Source organism: Cordyceps javanica, chromosome 1 (assembly GCF_051103115.1).
Source record: "Cordyceps javanica chromosome 1, complete sequence".
Classification (NCBI taxonomy): Eukaryota; Fungi; Ascomycota; class Sordariomycetes; order Hypocreales; family Cordycipitaceae; genus Cordyceps; species Cordyceps javanica.
The window spans coordinates 2,722,987-2,740,226 of NC_139295.1; the positions used below are offsets into that span (position 1 = coordinate 2,722,987).

The 17,240-nt window shown below is 54.6% G+C and overlaps 5 protein-coding genes across 5 annotated transcripts; 3 read left to right on the forward strand and 2 right to left on the reverse strand.

Annotated features, from left to right (window-relative positions):
- Positions 1–1,555: 1,555 nt before the first annotated feature.
- V2A60_000825 (pyridoxal phosphate-dependent transferase) lies at positions 1,556–3,612 on the forward strand (the record flags this gene model as incomplete). Its single annotated transcript, XM_083252192.1, has 2 exons — positions 1,556–1,689; positions 1,764–3,612. 2 exons carry the CDS (start codon positions 1,556–1,558, stop codon positions 3,610–3,612), a joined length of 1,983 nt encoding a protein of 660 aa, XP_083108318.1.
- Positions 3,613–4,003: 391 nt separating this feature from the next.
- Positions 4,004–7,160, reverse strand: V2A60_000826 (transcription factor domain-containing protein; the record flags this gene model as incomplete). Its single annotated transcript, XM_083252193.1, has 4 exons — positions 4,004–5,576; positions 5,622–6,360; positions 6,416–6,935; positions 6,990–7,160. The coding sequence occupies 4 exons, from the start codon at positions 7,158–7,160 to the stop codon at positions 4,004–4,006; spliced, it is 3,003 nt and encodes a 1,000-aa protein (XP_083108319.1).
- Positions 7,161–11,151: 3,991 nt separating this feature from the next.
- On the forward strand, positions 11,152–11,664 carry V2A60_000827 (uncharacterized protein; the record flags this gene model as incomplete). Its single annotated transcript, XM_083252194.1, has 1 exon — positions 11,152–11,664. One exon carries the CDS (start codon positions 11,152–11,154, stop codon positions 11,662–11,664), a length of 513 nt encoding a protein of 170 aa, XP_083108320.1.
- Positions 11,665–11,779: 115 nt separating this feature from the next.
- On the forward strand, positions 11,780–14,141 carry V2A60_000828 (transcription factor domain-containing protein; the record flags this gene model as incomplete). The annotated part of the gene is made up of 5 exons (XM_083252195.1): positions 11,780–11,849; positions 11,907–11,926; positions 11,996–12,096; positions 12,147–12,371; positions 12,425–14,141. 5 exons carry the CDS (start codon positions 11,780–11,782, stop codon positions 14,139–14,141), a joined length of 2,133 nt encoding a protein of 710 aa, XP_083108321.1.
- An 834-nt stretch (positions 14,142–14,975) lies between these two features.
- V2A60_000829 (uncharacterized protein) lies at positions 14,976–16,834 on the reverse strand (the record flags this gene model as incomplete). Its single annotated transcript, XM_083252196.1, has 2 exons — positions 14,976–15,071; positions 15,152–16,834. The coding sequence occupies 2 exons, from the start codon at positions 16,832–16,834 to the stop codon at positions 14,976–14,978; spliced, it is 1,779 nt and encodes a 592-aa protein (XP_083108322.1).
- Positions 16,835–17,240: the final 406 nt, after the last annotated feature.

Sequence of the window (17,240 nt, forward strand, 5' to 3'; positions counted from 1 at the left end):
ATCGTAAATGAGACAAGATTAGGCTTTGGAAGAGCACAGCTTCTCCCTCCGTCCTGAAGTATAAAAAGCACCCCCTACGAGAGCTCAGTTTGCAGTTTATAACCGATTGTCTTTCTTCCCCGCCCTCGTTTCATTATCGAAGATACACTGAAGCCAACACCAGGTCACCACTCCGCAATTACTCATATGGGGGTCTCCCGTCGTTATGGCTATTCTCATCACCGCTGGCCTGGCCTCGCCGCTGTCGCCCCGCCCGGCCCCGGCCTCCCAGACCCGGCCCAGGTCCCGGTCTCCACCCCCGCCTGCTCCGTCGCAGTGGAAACCGCCATCAAGGGCGGCCTCGCCGTCCTGGAGGCGGAGCTGTTGGGAACAGGCTAGACGCCCCTCGCGCCGGCCATTGCAGCCGGCGTTGCCCGTTTCCAAGCACGAAATCGGCTGCGGCCCGCCTCCCATCCCCGAGGGCGGCGGGACCTCGCACGGCGGAGTGGACTGCAGCAGGAGAGATCGCACGGGCCATCGACAGCGCCTCCAAGGCGCTCGAGATCGAATTCAGGGGCGTCGTTCTCCCTAGCTAGGCAGCAAGCGTGAGAGAGGGCGCCAAGGACTTCAAGCCGGCGCTGGGTTGTGCCCCAGTCGGCGCATAAGCGGGATGCCCCCTCGTGATGCAGGGTCCAGGCGGGTCGTAAGCTTGAGGTGTCATGGATATGCATTGCTTGGCGATATGCCATGGTACGCATTACAATGGGATCCGGGCAAAGAGAATATCCACCATTGACGAGACCTGCGTGTTTCGGTGTTGGGTCGCTGTTTCCATTACTGGCTGTCTTGGAGGGCACTCCGTGACTACGGGCTACGCATACTTTCCATCAACGAACCAATTCTGGCATATATATTAGACTCTGCACTCTTGATTCTTCAACTTCCCGTGGTTATATACTCACTGCGTACTAGCCGTTTTTTGTTTCTGCTGCAATCCACCGGGATACATGACATAGTCTGCGTGTTAATGCCATCCTCTCGCAGATACCTATGCTAGTCTCAATAGGCTTCCCGAGGTTGAATACATCAACGCGACCTCGCTCATGACCAGACACTATGTGCAACTTTTCAAAACAGCACTTCCCGTAAGGGTGATTCGTGATAGAGTTGAGTCTTTGTTTTAGTGTTTACCGCGAGAATCCAGTCTGGTCTGGGTTTGCCAGTGGCATAACATGGCAAGTCCTAAATAATCAGCGTCAAATAAGGATACGAATACAGATTCGAGCTAGTAGCGATACTATAAGCATTCCTGTTTCATTTCAGTGGTTTCAGTGGGATACTGACTCAGAAAGTCGGTTGATGTTGGTGCGGAAGGCGCCCCATGAGGACAGGCGCAGCTTCTTCCTGGTTGTTTGCCAATCGAGACAAGAAACAGGGTATGGCTTAGCAGCGTAATCTCAGCAACATTGACTACATTTTTACGCCATTTCCAGATCTTTCATTGATCACGTTTGATTATTCATTAGAAAAAAAAACTGCATACTTTACCTATCTGTCATTCGCTCTGCACCCCAACATGGCTCCTCACGCGAGGCCCCTCCAGGATGATAATTCAGCCACCACAAGAGACAATCAACCAACTGCTTCAGTCCAAGACCCCGAAAACTCATCTGGGGACTGTGATGTCAAAGTTACGGTATCCCGCCACTGGTACGTCCAGAATGCTCCTTAAACAAGGCTGTTCTACCTTCGGGAAGGACTGGGCGGTTGTTGACTTTTGTCAGGCATTGGCCCTTCTTACACGCTTTTGGCGGAAGCTGGCTCAGACACTCCCTGAAAACGCTTGAGGCTCTCCGCAGGGTCGTCCGCAACACCCCTCCGCCGCACCCTATCGACCTAGCTGTCCTAAACGATCTGATCAAGGTCCGGGGGCTAGTCGACGAGGCCGAACGTCTAGCCTGCAAGGCGCAGGCTGGCCAGGGCTCAACGTTCGTCCGATCGAACAAGATGAGTTCGCAATGGGCGCATCGCCATCGCGCGCTAGCATGCCATCTACTGAGCCAGGCATATCGAATAGACGAATTCATCAGCACCACTTTGCTGTTGGAGAACACGTTTTTACAGGACGTGGCCGACCAGGTCTTGCGGCGACGACCGGCTGACATAGACGCCAAGTATGTGCAATTTTTTCATGAGACGGGTCCCTGCCGGGAGATAGCTGTGTCGACATCTCCGGAACAGTTGACAGAAATCCTCGCGGCCAGTCATGCCCCCGAGATTCTGAGGACGCGGGCAATGGGGAACTTTTTATTGAGATACCTGGACGCTGCAATCGAGGATCTGACAGAGGCGATATCAAAACACAGATATGCAGCGGCTTGGAAACATCATCTTCACAAAGAATCCGGGCCGGTCAAAGCAATGTCGCAGCAAGTGCCAATGCCGGAGGATGAAGAATCTGACGATCTTCTCGGGCAACTCCTATTTCATCGTGGCTCCATCTATCTTCGACTGGCATACCGTCACATTTCTACTAGCTTTGCACATAAGCAAGAGAGCGCCGGGGCACCAGGCGCATTGCCAGCAGACAAACCCGCCGAGTCTCTCATAGAAGAGGATACTGCTTCGCAAGAGTGCGTCAAGGCCTATGCCAAACGCGCCATGCGTGATTTAATGGCTTTTATCAAGCGCTTCCAGTATTCTCCCGACTGGCCTGTCAAAGCCGCTCTGGACTTCGCCGATCTCGTTAAAAAAGTAACTGCTGCAGAGAAGCCCTCGCGCGTATCGTTATCGGTCCACAACAGCCCGCCAGCAAGTAATCATCTTTTTTCAGTCTCCGAACTTTTTGGAGCTGTGCCTCCTACTGGCCTTCCACCATACCCACCTCCAGAGGCCTTCAAAGCCAACCAATCAGGTGCTGCAGGCGATCTTGTGAAGGCCTTTGCGGACGAAACGGAGACGCCTTCAGCGGTGTGCGAAGCTGTTGCGTATCATCCATTCCTCGTTGAGGCTCTGCATGCGTTACTCATCTGTCACTGTTTGGCCCAGACATCACCAGAAGACATTGAACGACATGCATACATGGTCGCGCGTCTCACGCGCATCTGCGACGGGTTCCCTTTCTTCCAGCCCTGTGAGCCACCGTCTCGAGGTGATTGGAATGAACTTCTTCGGTTCCCTGCTTCAGATACCGGCTTGCTTCCGCTCGTAGCGAGTTGGAATGACCTCTGCGCAGGCAAACACGTGGCAGTGCTGACCTACGCCCGCTTTTACGGTGCCGCTGCTACCACTTCCCCCCCAGCCGCCCGGCCAGGCGATGATCTATTCATATCGAGCAACGAGGCCGAATTGTCGAACCACGCGATTAAGCAGATGTTTTATGCGCATTTGGGAAACCTTGTGCCGTCTAACAAGGTTTGCGAAATGCTCGCGAGGCCGGGTTGCCGCCCACTGCAGTATCTGGGTCCGTTGGTCCGGATTTACATGTCGCCTCGTAGACACGCCCATGACATTTGGTTGTGGCGCAAGGAGGCGCCTGTTGTGCCGAGCCCGCCTAGGCCTAAGAAGAAGAAGAAGAACTTGGTGGTGGCCGCAAAGACATTCCCGGCGCCGGCGTCAAGCAGTCAGAAGTAGCCGTGGCAGAGACGAACCTACGGATTCGGCAGATCTTGTTGTTCTTCCCCGAGCGATTCACTGAGCGTAACAGTCTATTCCTTCAGGTAATTTGATGATTAGCGTCAAGTATTGTATTCAAAAAGACGAGAATTTCGGAACAAAGGCTGTTTCTAAAAGCTCAACTACATTTCATAGTTATATTTAATTCGGAAAAAAAAATTCAAGCAACTCCGTCCTTTCATTGCTGAATTTGGTATCGTCAACCAGTAAATCTCGTCTCCACAAAAAAAGAAGCATGATTTTCCTTCCTCTTTCGAGGCTGCGAAAAGGAAAAGGCAAAGGAAAATGAGAACAAAAAAAACCAGCACAGTCAGAACGAACATGTGTTGCAGTGTCAGCGTCCCCTTTTTTAGTACCAATTTGCATCGATGGAGACATTGTTCGCCGAGTTGAGCATGGCGTCGAGCTCGCTCAGGCCCTCCCTCTCAAAGACGCTCATGAGCTCGAGCTGCTGCGACTGCGACAGGCTGCCCTGGCGGCCGGGCATGTAGCCGTAGGGCGAGAGGTTGTCGGCGGGGGATGCCATGGTGGGCATGCCGGCCATGGCGGCGGCGTTTTGCTGGCCGGCGGGGCTAAAGGCGACGCTGCTCGAGTCGGCGCTGAGCGTCTCGTCGAGGAAGCTGCTGCCGCTCATCTGGCCAATGGTGTAGGGCGAGATGAACTGCGGCATGGGCGCGTACCACTCGCCGCCCGGCGCCATGCCGTTGGTGGTGGGCAGGGGCTTCTGGTCCGCCAGGCCCGGGCCGGCGCGGGGCATGGCGGCCGGGTTACCGGGGCCTTGGAGACCCATGTCCTTGCCTGGCGGTGACAGGTGTGACGGGCCGCCCGTGGTCATGCTCATGGGTGTCAGGGAAGCTCCAACCACATTCGGCGTCGTCAGGCTCATGCCGGGGGGTGTAAAGGCAGAGTTGGGTGTCGTGGCGGACAAATTGGTTGGAGGGGCAAGTGACTCGGGAGGCGTTGGCATGTGGTTGCTCAATTGATCGGAGTGGCTAGGTGTAGAATATTGTGACGGTGGTTGTGATTGCAACTGCTGTTGCTGGTGTTGTAGATGCTGTTGCTGTTGCTGTTGCTGTTGCTGTTGCTGTTGATGCTGCTGTTGTAATTGCTGTTGTTGCTGCTGTTCTTGTTGATGGTGTTGTTGAGGTTGTTGGGGCTGCTGATATTGAAGATGCTGTTGTTGGTGTTGTTGGTATTGGTTTTGCTGCGGAGGCGGCATAAAGACGGCAGCTTGCTCCATGATACCCTCACCCGGCTGGCTGATATCAGGCGGAAAATACGAGAACCGCCGGCCGCTAGCGTCAGTGGCCGGGTTACAGAAGATCGAGTTGGATCGGAACGCCGGCTGGGGAGGGGGAAAGTTTGGATCAAACGTGTAGGCGTTCATGGACTCGGGAGGCGAGTCAAAGGCCCAGCCAAACTGAGGGGGGTTGAGAAACTGCACCTGTGGCTGGCCATCGACTCCTTGGTTCAGCATGGGCGGAGACGCAATCTCGGTGGCGTTTGAAGGGCTGGCAAAAGAAAACAAAGGGTTAAACTGTCCATCCTCGTAGCTTTGCAGACATGCTTTCGACAAAATGGTGTAGAGCTGAGCTGTGGCAGCTGCACCTGGCCAGCGTGCGGAACAGCTGTCGAGAGAGTCCAGCCCAGAGTTGATCAGCTTGTCGGCCTCTTCTCTGCTGTGAGCTTGCCGAACATCAGGGTACGAAATGGACCAAAGTAACGTGTTGAGAGCTGTAGAAAGGTCGAGAAGAAAGATCCAAGTCGAGTCCATGGCTGACGTATCAATTTGCTTCTTGGATAGATTGAGGGCAAACGCGGCGCTATCAAAACATATTTGCGCAGCACCGGCAGAGGGCTTCGGGACCTGAGGAGAGGGTCGATAAAGGAACATTCGAGTGTTGTGGTAGGCTCTCAAGTACCTGCCAAGGTTAGCAGGTTTCTGCATGCCAAGCTGAACAACTTACCAAGCCTTGATCCAAGCAATCTCTTCCGGCCGTGACTTGACCCATTCATCGAGTCGTCTATCTATACTTTGATACCATGGGTGCGTATCATTGACTGGTTCGGGGCGTTTCCTTTCATACAAGATCCTTCTGATCTCGCTTTCGATGGCACGCAGTTTGTACATGTGTATTGTGCTTATTTTCCGATAGTCAGTTGGCCCAGCGGTGATGCTGCTTTCTGTGATACTTTCGTCCTTGACTGTAGCAAACCAATCCACATCTAACCGGTCGCCACCTTTGGTAAAGGACGATGGACGGCCCATGTAATGCGAAAGGGCGGATTCAAACATGGCAACCATCCAGACGACTCGGCGTCTCATATCGATCGTTTTGGCGTCGAGATTGTAGCCGGCAGTGATGGTCCTCTCCTCTGTAAGCCCTTCTCTCTGGCAGACACGCACAGCAAGGCCAATGACGGCATATATCGGATTCCGCGCCGGAGTGTATAGAGAGTATGCAGCGATGAGTACGAGGCATTGTAGCGTTTTGAGATCCTTTGGCCGCACAACGTCCTTGAAGTAGAGCATGGCGGCCATGTAGTAACTGTCGGCGAGTCCGGCATATTGCTCCATATTCTGAAGGGAGACGCCAAAGACCATGCGAACAATGAAGTTGCGATACGGGTCCGCGTCCCCGTTATAAACGGCGTCGACGTCTTGCTTGAAATCCTCTTCATGCAAGACCGGCCAAAATGTTTGCGCTACGGGAGGTCAACTGGTAAGCGTGAGAGTTAAGGTATCGATGGGGAGTCTTACTTTTCTGGTAAAAAACATCAATGAGCTTGTCGGCAATGGCCCGCTTAGGCAGACTCTCTGCGGGGACCGCGGACACCATCGGATAGCTCTTCTTATGTCCACTGAGGGGTTCGCTGCCAGCCATCTGAACCGACTGCGAACGCGCTTGGCGTCTGGCACGGACTTGAGGAATCAGCTCGCCAATGCTCTTGGAGTCAGTAAAGCGCTTGGCTTCTTCCATCAGAAGACGAGTCAATGCAATGCCGCTGCTGGGTCCAAGATAGCGAGGGATCTCATCATTGACGCCAAGACGAATCATGCCACCCGGACGAACAATGTCTTCGCTGCTTTTGGGGTAGTCGGCGGCCTCGTCGGTATATTGGTCCAGCTCCGCCTCGAGCGCGCGGACTTTATCCTGAAGCTTGATGACATAGTAACGGTTTATTTTCCGTCCTTTGGCGGCATCCAGATACTCGCAAATAGAGCCGGATCGTTCACATGGGAGACAGCGGGGGAGGGTAGGGTCGCATCGAGTTTTACGCTGGGTCCGCGGTTAGTCAAGATAGCGGCCGTGCTGGGGCGGGAGAGGATATACCTGTCGACAGCGGCAGCAGGCCGTCAAGGTGTGAGCTACGCGATGTTCGGATCCCTCGCCTTCCGAGAGGTCGTCGAGCTCCGCAGATTGTCCGACATGCGGGTTGAAGTTGGTATTGGGTCGAGGGGGGACGGCCCCGAGCCCGTGGCGAAAGATTTGAGCAGGATTCATGCGTGATACGAGGGCCTTTATTCACCGGTGGCGCACTCCGGAACAGCAATAGACAGCCGGATAGACGGGTGCGAGGCGCTGACGTCAAGTCGAGGGAGGAGAGCGTTTGGCCGGTTACGACGCTGGCGAGTAGACTTGAGGTGCGGGCGCAACCTATATCAGAGCGTAGCGATCAAGGTCATGGACGACATGGACGAGCCAAAGCCGGCGGGTTTTTCGGCGCGAGAAGAAGGGCCGAGGCGTAAATCGCCAGCAGAGTCGGCTTTGTAATAAAAGGCTTGCGGCGGAGGGGTAGGAACGGTAGCCCTGCGCGGTTGGTATGCTCACATTCAAGGGCGGGATATATCAAGGAAAGCTTGGCGACAAAGATACGAGTACCGGGCTGCTGTTTGTGATTGCGCTGGTGATCCTGGCAGCGGCGTCAAGGAACAGACAGCTTCATCAACAGAGTCAGTGTCAATGTGTGTGCGTATGTGTGTGTGTGTTTGTGTGTGTGTGCGTGCGGTGGTGCGAGAAGCGGGATGGAGCATCGAGTGGAACGGGATGTATGGGCATGTGCTTGGGCGACAGGGAACCCTTGAGATGCCAAGTACAGATTACTGCGTTGGTAGGCGCCTAGGCAGGCAGGTATGAGGCAGGGAGGTTACTGAGTACGTAGTAGCTTATTACCTGGGTACTGTAGGCACCCAAGGTAGGCAGCCTTTTGGGAGTGGGCATTTGCAGTTGCAGCGGTAGTACGGAGTAAATAGATTGGTAAGTAGGTACGATACTGAGGTACCAGTTAACTACCTAACCTTAGTACTTACCTGGGTAGGTGGTGCCGCGGTAAGTAGGTAGTTAGGTAGGTGAGGTCGGTAGTTGGGTACGACTTTTGGCCGCGGCTGAGCTGCTGGCTTCTGGCTACTGGCTGCTGGCTGCTGGCTGCTGGTCTTAGTTGCTTTTTCCATCAGCCCAAAACAGCCAATGTGTAAGTTAAGTAATGTGTGATGTGTCCACGGCCAGCCGAAACAACAGCCAAAATAAATACTTGCTTTTCCTCCAGTATTAGGCACCCAGGTATGTACTGCAGTCTGCGAGTATGTTGTTGGGGGGTGGCTTGTTTTTAGTGCAGCCGCTAGTGGGTTAGCGGGCAGCACACGCAGCCGAAGCAGATACTTGGAGGCTTGAGGCTTCTGGATTCAGTGGGTAGGCCTCGCCGCCTCAGTTGGAAGGGTTTTATAGTGGCCGGGGTGAGTGATGGACATTGAACCGAGTGGCGCGGTGACAAGTAATCCGAGTAATAAGTGTGGCATCCCAGTACTCTTACCAGTTGGCATTGGCAGTGCTGGTAGGAACGCAATCGTGGGTGTTATACGGTTTACCCAGGGACCTATTCCCTTTGATGACAATTCCATTCATGGACATCTCATTTTATCCTTCAAGGATCCCGCCCTACAAGACCCCTGCCCATTCAAAAGAGGTATTTCCTACTGGTACGATTGCCGCACCAAATTGCCTCGGTGCTCAACGCTCAGATGCTGCTATTGTAATAATAATTCCATTTACCGACCAGCCAACTCCACTACCCAAGTAGGTAGGTAGTAGGTAGGTAAGTAGATGAGTGCCTTGGTAAGTAGTAGGTAGCTGGGCTGGTAGGTAGGTACCTTTGATCCCTTGTCAGCCCGTGATGTGCCATGCACCCGGCGTTGCATCGGTTATGTTGGCAACAACACCAAATGGTAGCCAAGCATTGCTCCCATGGACCTATCAATATATGACCATTCGATTGCTCACTGGCTACCAACCTACGAGCCTACCCAAATATAGGCTCTCCGAGGCTTACTGTGGTCGGTACTGGCTCGTCTTATGTCAGTGTTGGTCCTTGCCTTGCCTTGCTGACCTAAGCCAACCATGTGGCAACTCCCACTCTCCACTGCACCACAAGTGACAACACACCATAGTTACCCAACGAAACCTGTAGAATCAATCACTCGTCACTTTACTAGTTGGCGCTGGGCACGTCGTCGTCTCGTCGCGTTCGCTCTCGGATGACCTGGTGGGGAAACTTGCACTGACAGTCTCGTACTTGGCCTGCACAATGCGATGGCAGGAAGGGAGGTGGGACAGCTGGCCAACGGACAAGATGCGAGCAGCCAGAGACACGCATCTGGCACTAGCGACGACGGCGCGAAGCTGCTCTCCGAGTCATTTCCCGCTAGTTACCTGTCAGCCACGATGATGCCGACTTTTTGTTGGTCTTTTACCCCCCCCCCCCTCACGTTCATCAAGTACGGCATCACAGCTGGGCTGGGTGTCTGCCGAATCTAGGCCAAACCGCTTGTTATAGTGTCGAGAGCCAGGATATAGCCGAGAACGCCGATCAACAAGCCACGCGACACAGACCGCTACCGCTATGTCGTGCGGAGGAGGAGGCCCCTCCTGGCCCTTGGCCAGCTCATTCACACGAGACGAATGACGGCAAGAGTGCCGCGCTTGTCGTTTTTCGACACATGCCGGACGACGGGCACGGCCACTAACTACTGGTAGAAATTCTTGCCGCTCCGTGTACGCCTCTGGGGCATGCTAACGGTTGTGCATGCACTGCGTTGCACAGATCAGATCTACGCCGATGGGGGCCGATGCGCAGGCCTCTGAGCGTTACATGGCTGGCGGCGGGAACGAATTCTCATGGCCCCAACAGATGAACGCATGCAGCTGAGCCAAGAGGTTGCCGAGTTGGTGAGTTGCTAATGAGTAGATTTCCTCCTCAAGTTGGCGGGCGAACAAAGACGTATCACGACATGGAACCTTGTGACTCCAGCCGACTTGACTGGCTGGCCATTGAGGTTGTCGCTAGCTAGTGAGAAACTTAATGCTGCTGGTACCGCTGCGAGCACCAATGCATGATTGACCGGGTGATAGACATGAATCTATGGGTCATTGCCAATTGGGCGTCTCGCGCAAACCCTATTATCCATTGAGTGGTCATTATTACGTTACATTCGGACAAGAAGCGCATCTCGGCGCAGCACAATCGCAATGTTGCAGAAGCAATCTGATATGGAGCTGAGAGCGTAGTATGTAGTTGGTGGTGGGAGTGCTGTGCGTGAAGAAATGATGGAGTGAGGCGTGAGAGAAGTGACTGGAGTGACTGGAATGATTAGAGTGACAGACAGGAGTGGCTGAACACGAATGTGCATTACATGATGGCATCATGACTATTATACAAAACAAACTACTACGGAGCAACCTGTAATTACTTACCCGTCCATCCATACCGTGTCGCGTTGGTGCTTGTCTAGGAAGTTACTAACAAAGTATTCCCCTTGTTGGGGGCGGGGTTCTTGGCTGTCAAGGGGCATGGGTATTCCGATGCGATGGGACAAAAAGTCGCCCAGGCTTTGCCAGAACGGCACTATTGGACGCTATTACCACCTAAATACGGCTGAAGGGGGCCTGCAGAAGCTGCACGCGGCCAAGCGGCGGCCAAGGAACAACCAAGGAACAGCCGAGGGAGCAACCCTGTAGATGCCAGAGCGAGACAATGTCTTGGGATACTCAGTCACGACTCACTACGGAGTACCTACTTACGGAGTACTACTGAACGAAATAGTCAGTACTAAAGCAAGTAGGTACTGATAAGTAAGTACCTGGTAGGTAGGCTGCATCGTGGCATGGTAAAAGTATCTCGCCACCAAAAACCAGGGGCTAGATACCTTGAGAAAAGTCCCCTGTAGCATCTCAGCCTCAGCGGGCGCGTGCAGATTTACTGCACCTGCGTACCTTGAGCATTGCCGGTATTGGTAATCTGTAATCTGTGCTGGCACGGGATAAGTACTTACCTTAGCAGCTAAGTGCAGCCTGTACTTGCTGGTAGGCAATAGGTGAATTAGTGCCTACATTAGTAAGTGGCAGGTACCTAGGTAGGTACATGAGTTCACTGTACAGTAGGTACCTAGTATACTTACAGATAGATGAGCCGCAGTGACGAATGAATGCCACACTTTGGCCCATGGCCTTCTGGTCTCTCAACATCCCACTCTTCCTTGGTTTATCCATCCATGCATCAACCCCGCGTATCGTCGTCGGCTTTATCCTCATCGCGCTCTTCGTCCAGTCCATCGCCAACACGTCCTGCCACGCCGCTTCCTCCACTCCAGACTATACGCTCCGACGACTTCCCCGGCCCTCGGCGTCCTCACTGCTCCCGACCAGCCAGTTTCCGAGCCTGCTGCCCCACGCCTACCACGCTTCGCTGCAAACCACTTTTGCTCGCAACGGCCTGCCCGGCCAGCCCGTCGACGCCCATCTGTGCTGTGCGCACGCAGCCCATCATTGTTCCGCCACCGTCACTGGCGCATTCAAATCCCGCCGCCGGCCGACGAGTCCTGAAATAAAGCAGCCTGCAAGCTGTCTCGTCGCTGTCTTCGTCTCTGAGGCCGGCAGCGGCTGCGCCTCCCGCCCACTGCGCAGCGACATTGCCTCGTGCCTCGGTGTCGCGCGCGCTCTCGAGTCTCTAGATTGAATCTCTCCCTCCCCCTTCGCTTGGCCGCGTCCCGCGCCATAAGCACTCGCTCGCTCCCCCGTTGCGTTGTGGCCCTTCCGCCACCGCCTTGCTCTGCATCCACTGGCGACTCGCCATGGCCCGCAGTAGCTTCTCTCGCAACCCTCTGCTGAGGGTATCCCGTCCAGTATCGGCATGTTCACGATGTAAGCTTCCGCTGCCTCTCCGCATCTCCCTCCGTATGTCTTGCTAACCCAGACCAGGTCGATCAGCCAAAGTCAAAGTTTGTCCCGAAGCGACCCCCTGCCCCCGGCCCCGGGACACCCCCGAGACGACAGCTAACACGGCATAGTGTGACGGAAAGCTTCCGGCCTGTACGGCCTGCGAAAAGGCTGGCAGGGAAAGTGAATGCTCTGCCGCCAACGATCAGTTCGCCAGAGGAAAAGAGAGAAGGTAAGCGGCTGCAGGTACTCAACCACGTACAACAACTAATCAATCGCTAGTTATGTTGCCGCGCTGGAACTGCGCATCGAGAAACTCGAGCGCCGCCTCCAATTCGCCAAGTCGCGCAAAGCCTCCGTCGCTAATCACGAGCACGAAGTGCCTTTTGCGAATGACATGAATCGCAAAGACTCTCTAGCACTCATCAAAGCTGCCATTCACCGCAAGGCCGCTAGAAATCGCGAAAACTCGGATGTGAATTCTCTCGTCTCTGATTTTGGTTACATGTTAGAATGACCCATGCCCAGAACATACCCCTGGACGCTGCTGACATTGCCAGGTCTGTCAATGCTGTGGCCCGCGACTTTCATCCTGACGCATCCAATGTGACCTTTGCCGGCCTCGTTCTCACTACCACCATGAAACATGCGCTCCCCGCGTCGACGGAACCGGACCTGCCTCCCAAACAAGTCACTCAATCGACCGTGCAATATTTCATGACGCACATCTACACGCTGTTTCCTTGCTTCCCGGAGACAGCCCTGCTAACTGTCATCAGCGACATTTACCAAGATGACCACCGTGTCATACGAGACTCCGACTACTGGCTCATGTACATGGTTCTCGCAATAGGATACTCTGCCCAAAGTCAACAAATAAACGATACTCACTATGAATGCGGCGTAGAGTACGCCGTCAAAGCTCTAAAATATGCAGATGAGGCTCTCGCTCCCGGCACCGGTACACAGATTCAGTCGCTGCTGCTCTTGACCATATATTCCTTTTTGGACCCCGCTCATTTTGATACTTGGCATCTTGTCGGCTTTACCACCAGTGCCTGCATCGATCTAGGCTTCCATCAAGATCCTCCCACATCTTCGTCCTCTGACCGAGCGGCACTCGAGGCTCGTCGCCGAGTGTTCTACTGCGCGTACGCCCTGGACCGCGCCAACAGCATGAATTATGCGCGCACCTTTTCCTTCACCGACGACGCCATCAATGTGGCTTTCCCTGCCAGTCTAACGCTGTCGCGAAAGCAGTCCCTTCCATCAGGCCCCATTGCTGCGCCTCAATCTACAGACCCAGCGTTGCTGCTCTTCCAGCTACGTCGCGCCCAGTCATTCTGGTACCAAGAACTATACCAGTCCGATCCAACACCGCTTGCCGACCCCACCACCTTTTTATGGCAAATGTGCCTCGACATGCGCGAATGGGGCGAGAATCTGCCCGACACACTGAGCCCTGGGATCCGTCGCATGTTTGAGCAGGAGCTGCGGTATAGCTACGTCTACTGCATAGCCCCGTCGGTCCGGGCGCCACATATCACAGATTATTCTCGCGCGCTCATATTCGAATACGCGCTCGAATATCTCGACATCTTGGCCGAAATTGCCCGCACAGGATTCAACTGCGCGTTCTACACATGCCACGATGCCTTGAAAGGTTATTTTATGGGAAACCAGCTTCTGGCCGTGCTTCGTGATGCTGAAGAGGTACTTCTATCGGGACAGCCTGTCCAACCGCCTCCACAACGGCCGGGTTGCCCGCCCGCGCCGCCAATCCCGCGACGCACCGGTCTTCCCGTCAACAACGCCGGTGATGCGTTGGAACGCTGTTTATGGACTCTGGAACGGGTGCATGAGTCCCTCTTCAAATTCAGCGAGCGGTGGACAGACGTGACGCTTCTCGCGGACAGCTTCCAGCAAATATCCGCCAACACACTACGGCGCCTGCGCGAGCTCCGTGCCATGCGCAACATGCCACCACAGCATCAACATCATCCACAGTACCAACAACACCCGCACCAACAACATCAGCAGCTCCACCACTCACCGCATCAGCAACAACATTACCCTCAGCACCAACAGCATCAGCATCAGGATCAGCATTCCCCTCAGGTACCGCTGCTCCAGCAGCACGGCCAGTACCCCAACGGCGTGTCGGTCAGCCATCCCTCTCCTGTGCCTGTGTCCGTTGTACAGCCACAGCAGCATCAGCCGTGGGTCGGCGTCGACGTGCTGCAGCTGATGCACGGGGGACCTCATCCGCTACCATAGACGCTCAGTAGGCGATTTTGCCGAGAAATTTACGGCCTCCTCATAAAGGATGAATGATGTTTCAATTCGAACTGTGCCAGTCAAGCTTGCGATTTTCGTATTTTTTTTTCCAGCACGAGAATAAAATACCCACATGTTACGCAGTGCCCTTTGTCTGTCTGTCTGTCTGTGTCTCTCTCGCTCTTCCTGAACGCGAAAAATTCGATTAAAATGAAGAACGTAGTGGTCTCAAGAAAAAAAAGCAAACATTTACAAGTTGTGTCTTTTTTCTCTTTTGCAACGGGAACAACTGGATTTCAACAAATTTGATAATCTCAAGAAGAGAGAGAAAAAAAAGTGAGAACATTTATAAGCTACATATGATTTTGCGAAACAAGACCCAAGTATGAAAAGAAACAACATGTAGAGACAAACACAACTTTGACGGGAAAGGGAAAGGGGCCAAGAACCTACATCATTCCTGTGCCTTTCTTCTCTCTCTCTCTGCTCCTCCCCGTCCCTTCCCTTTCCTGTCCCTTCCTTTGCCCACCCGCCCGATTTGTTTAGACGCCGCCATGAAGAACTGTTTCTTTCTCGTAGGAAAAAGAGTCCGCCCAGTCTTCGAAAAAATAATAAATGAAACCGAAACAAGAAAAAAGAAAGGAATTACGTAAAACATAGGATAAACCCAGTCACCTCCCACATCTGTTACATATCGACCCTCTAGATCGGATGCTTTTGTCATTTGTTGGTTATGATTCGCGCCGAGAAACTCCCCTCCTCCATCGTCGTGCCAGACCAGCCATGTCTCTTCAGCTCTTTTTCTCTTCTGCTTTCTTCTCCTTTTTCAAAACTTTAACTAGCACGTACATCTTGCAAATGTAGATTCTTCGTTTGCCGGGGGAGCTTGCGATCGCGCTCGTACAAAAGGCCACAGTTGGCGCAGAGCGTCTGGCGTACAAAGTTAGCAAAGAAGCAAAAGTGGTTAAAGAGCAAACCAAACTTTGAACAGGGGATTTCGGTATACGTACTCTTGGACCTGCGGGGCCATCGCGGACAGCCCACACACAGGACCCCCAGATGCGACAGTGCAAGCACCGCCAGTTGGAGCGCTCAAGATCCGTCAGCGCGCCGCCACCGCCGTAACCGCCTGCGTCGGGTGTACCACGTCCGCCGGGCGTGCCGCCGCGGCCAAGAGGACTCAGGCTGCGGAAGCGGCGCTTCTTCTTGGAGCGCTCGCCGCGGCCCATGCGCTCCTCCTCGGGCTCAAAAGGCGTAACGGGCGTGCCGACGCCACCGCCGAATGGCGTCCCTGTGAGCATTCCCGTTGTCGAGCTGAAGCGCGCCGTCTCTCTTCGCAGGCGGCGCACCTGGCGCTCCCGATCGCCCTCGCGCTTCTCCATCTCCTCTTTGCTGAGGGGGTCAATCTTGGGCTCCCAGGCCTCGGCAAGGTGGTCGGGGTCGTAGCGCCAGCCGGCCTCCGTGCCGAGGGCCGCGTCGTTTGGCAGCTCCTGCTGAAGGCCGCCCCAGCCCGTGACTAGCCCACCAATCTCGCAAGCTTCTTTCTTGAGTCGCAAAACTGCTTCGTAAATGGCGTGAGTCATGGCCGGAACCCACTCGCCATTCAGGCCCAAGTCAGCACAGGTCGTCTTGGCGAATAGCTCTGCGGTGCCAGGGGGGTGGAGCAGCGACCATTCAAATTTGTCGGTATATAACAGGGAAGACATGTTGATGTTAAGGTTTATGATGCATCGGTACGTATCATCAGGGTTGAAGTCGTCCGAATCGGGTAAGATGGCCGTAGCTTCGGCCGTGACAGCAGGCACACCAGGAGCCTGGCCTGGTACCGGCGTTGCTGGCGCGGCAGCAGGTGCCTGGGACGGCGTGTCAGCCCTTGACAGATAGCGTGCGGCAGAGTACGGCGAAATGTCTCGGGTCAAGGGTCGATCCCTCGTTGTGGTTCCGTTGGTGGCTGATTGCGCTGGCGGCGCAGGCGCGACAGGCTGATCAGAGTGGAACAGAGGATGCAGCGCGACGCCTGCGTACTCTTCGAGCTGTGTGCGAATCTGCCTGCTGATGTCGGCCGCAATGTGTTGCCTGTTGGGGAGGTCCAGGTCCTGGGCCAGCGTCTGCGCAAATTGATCCGTGGTGATGAGCGTTTCGTGCAGGTTCCAGCAAAAAATGTCGCGTAGCTTGTAGGGCACCGTTAGCTCCTGCTGTCGGTACTGCGGCAGCGAGAGGTCGACGCCAGGTGTGTTGGGTGGGGGAAAGGGCGGATGTGGCACAAAGGAGGGGACGTCGAGATCAATTCGGATTGGTATCAGCGTCAGTGGCAGGTTGGACTGTGCCGCATTCTGCTGGTCACTGCGGATCGATCTCGTCTTGCCCATCCAGTCGCGCCAGATGGGCTGGAGGTGAACGGGCTGAAGCGTGTCCTTGCCAGCCTTGCCAGACCAGTCCTGGCCCTTGGACGAGTCCTGCATGCGCAGGCTGCGCAAGCCAGTAGGTCGACGTCGGGGGTCATCGCTGTCGTCCTCGAGGTCGTCGTAGCCGTCCTCGGCATAGTTGATTATCGTGGTGCCGCGCTTGGTTGTGCGGGAAAGGGGGTTGACGCTGGGCGCGCTGGGTAGGACAGGCGTGAGCAGCGAGTTGTTGTATGCTCGGAGGCGCGGCGCGTAGCTGGACTGGAACGCCTGGGGCTTCGATCGTTCCATCATGGGCGCGTGGGTGCCTTGATGGGCATCGCCGAGCTGGGATGGATTGGCTTGACAAGGGAATTGGTGTTTGCCGTTGTTGCCAATAGCCTGTGTCGCGATGCCGTGACGGTTTGGCGCACACTCGCCTATCTAATGGCTAAAGTTGTGGTGCCTCGTGCAATTCGCGGGTGGCTGTGTGATGAATGCCTGACTAGACAAGGGCACAGGATGAAAATGGCGTCGATCGAGAAGGTGTCGCGACGGGCTAGCTAGCAGGTTGAGGCCCATTTCTCGTCGCGCGTGTTTGCTGCTAAAATTTCGGCATGTCCCGAGTTACGTAAGCAGCTTTCCGTGAAATTGGGCGGCAAGCGGACAGCGACTAACAAATAAATGTCGATGTGATTGAAATTGCTCATTCTTCTTT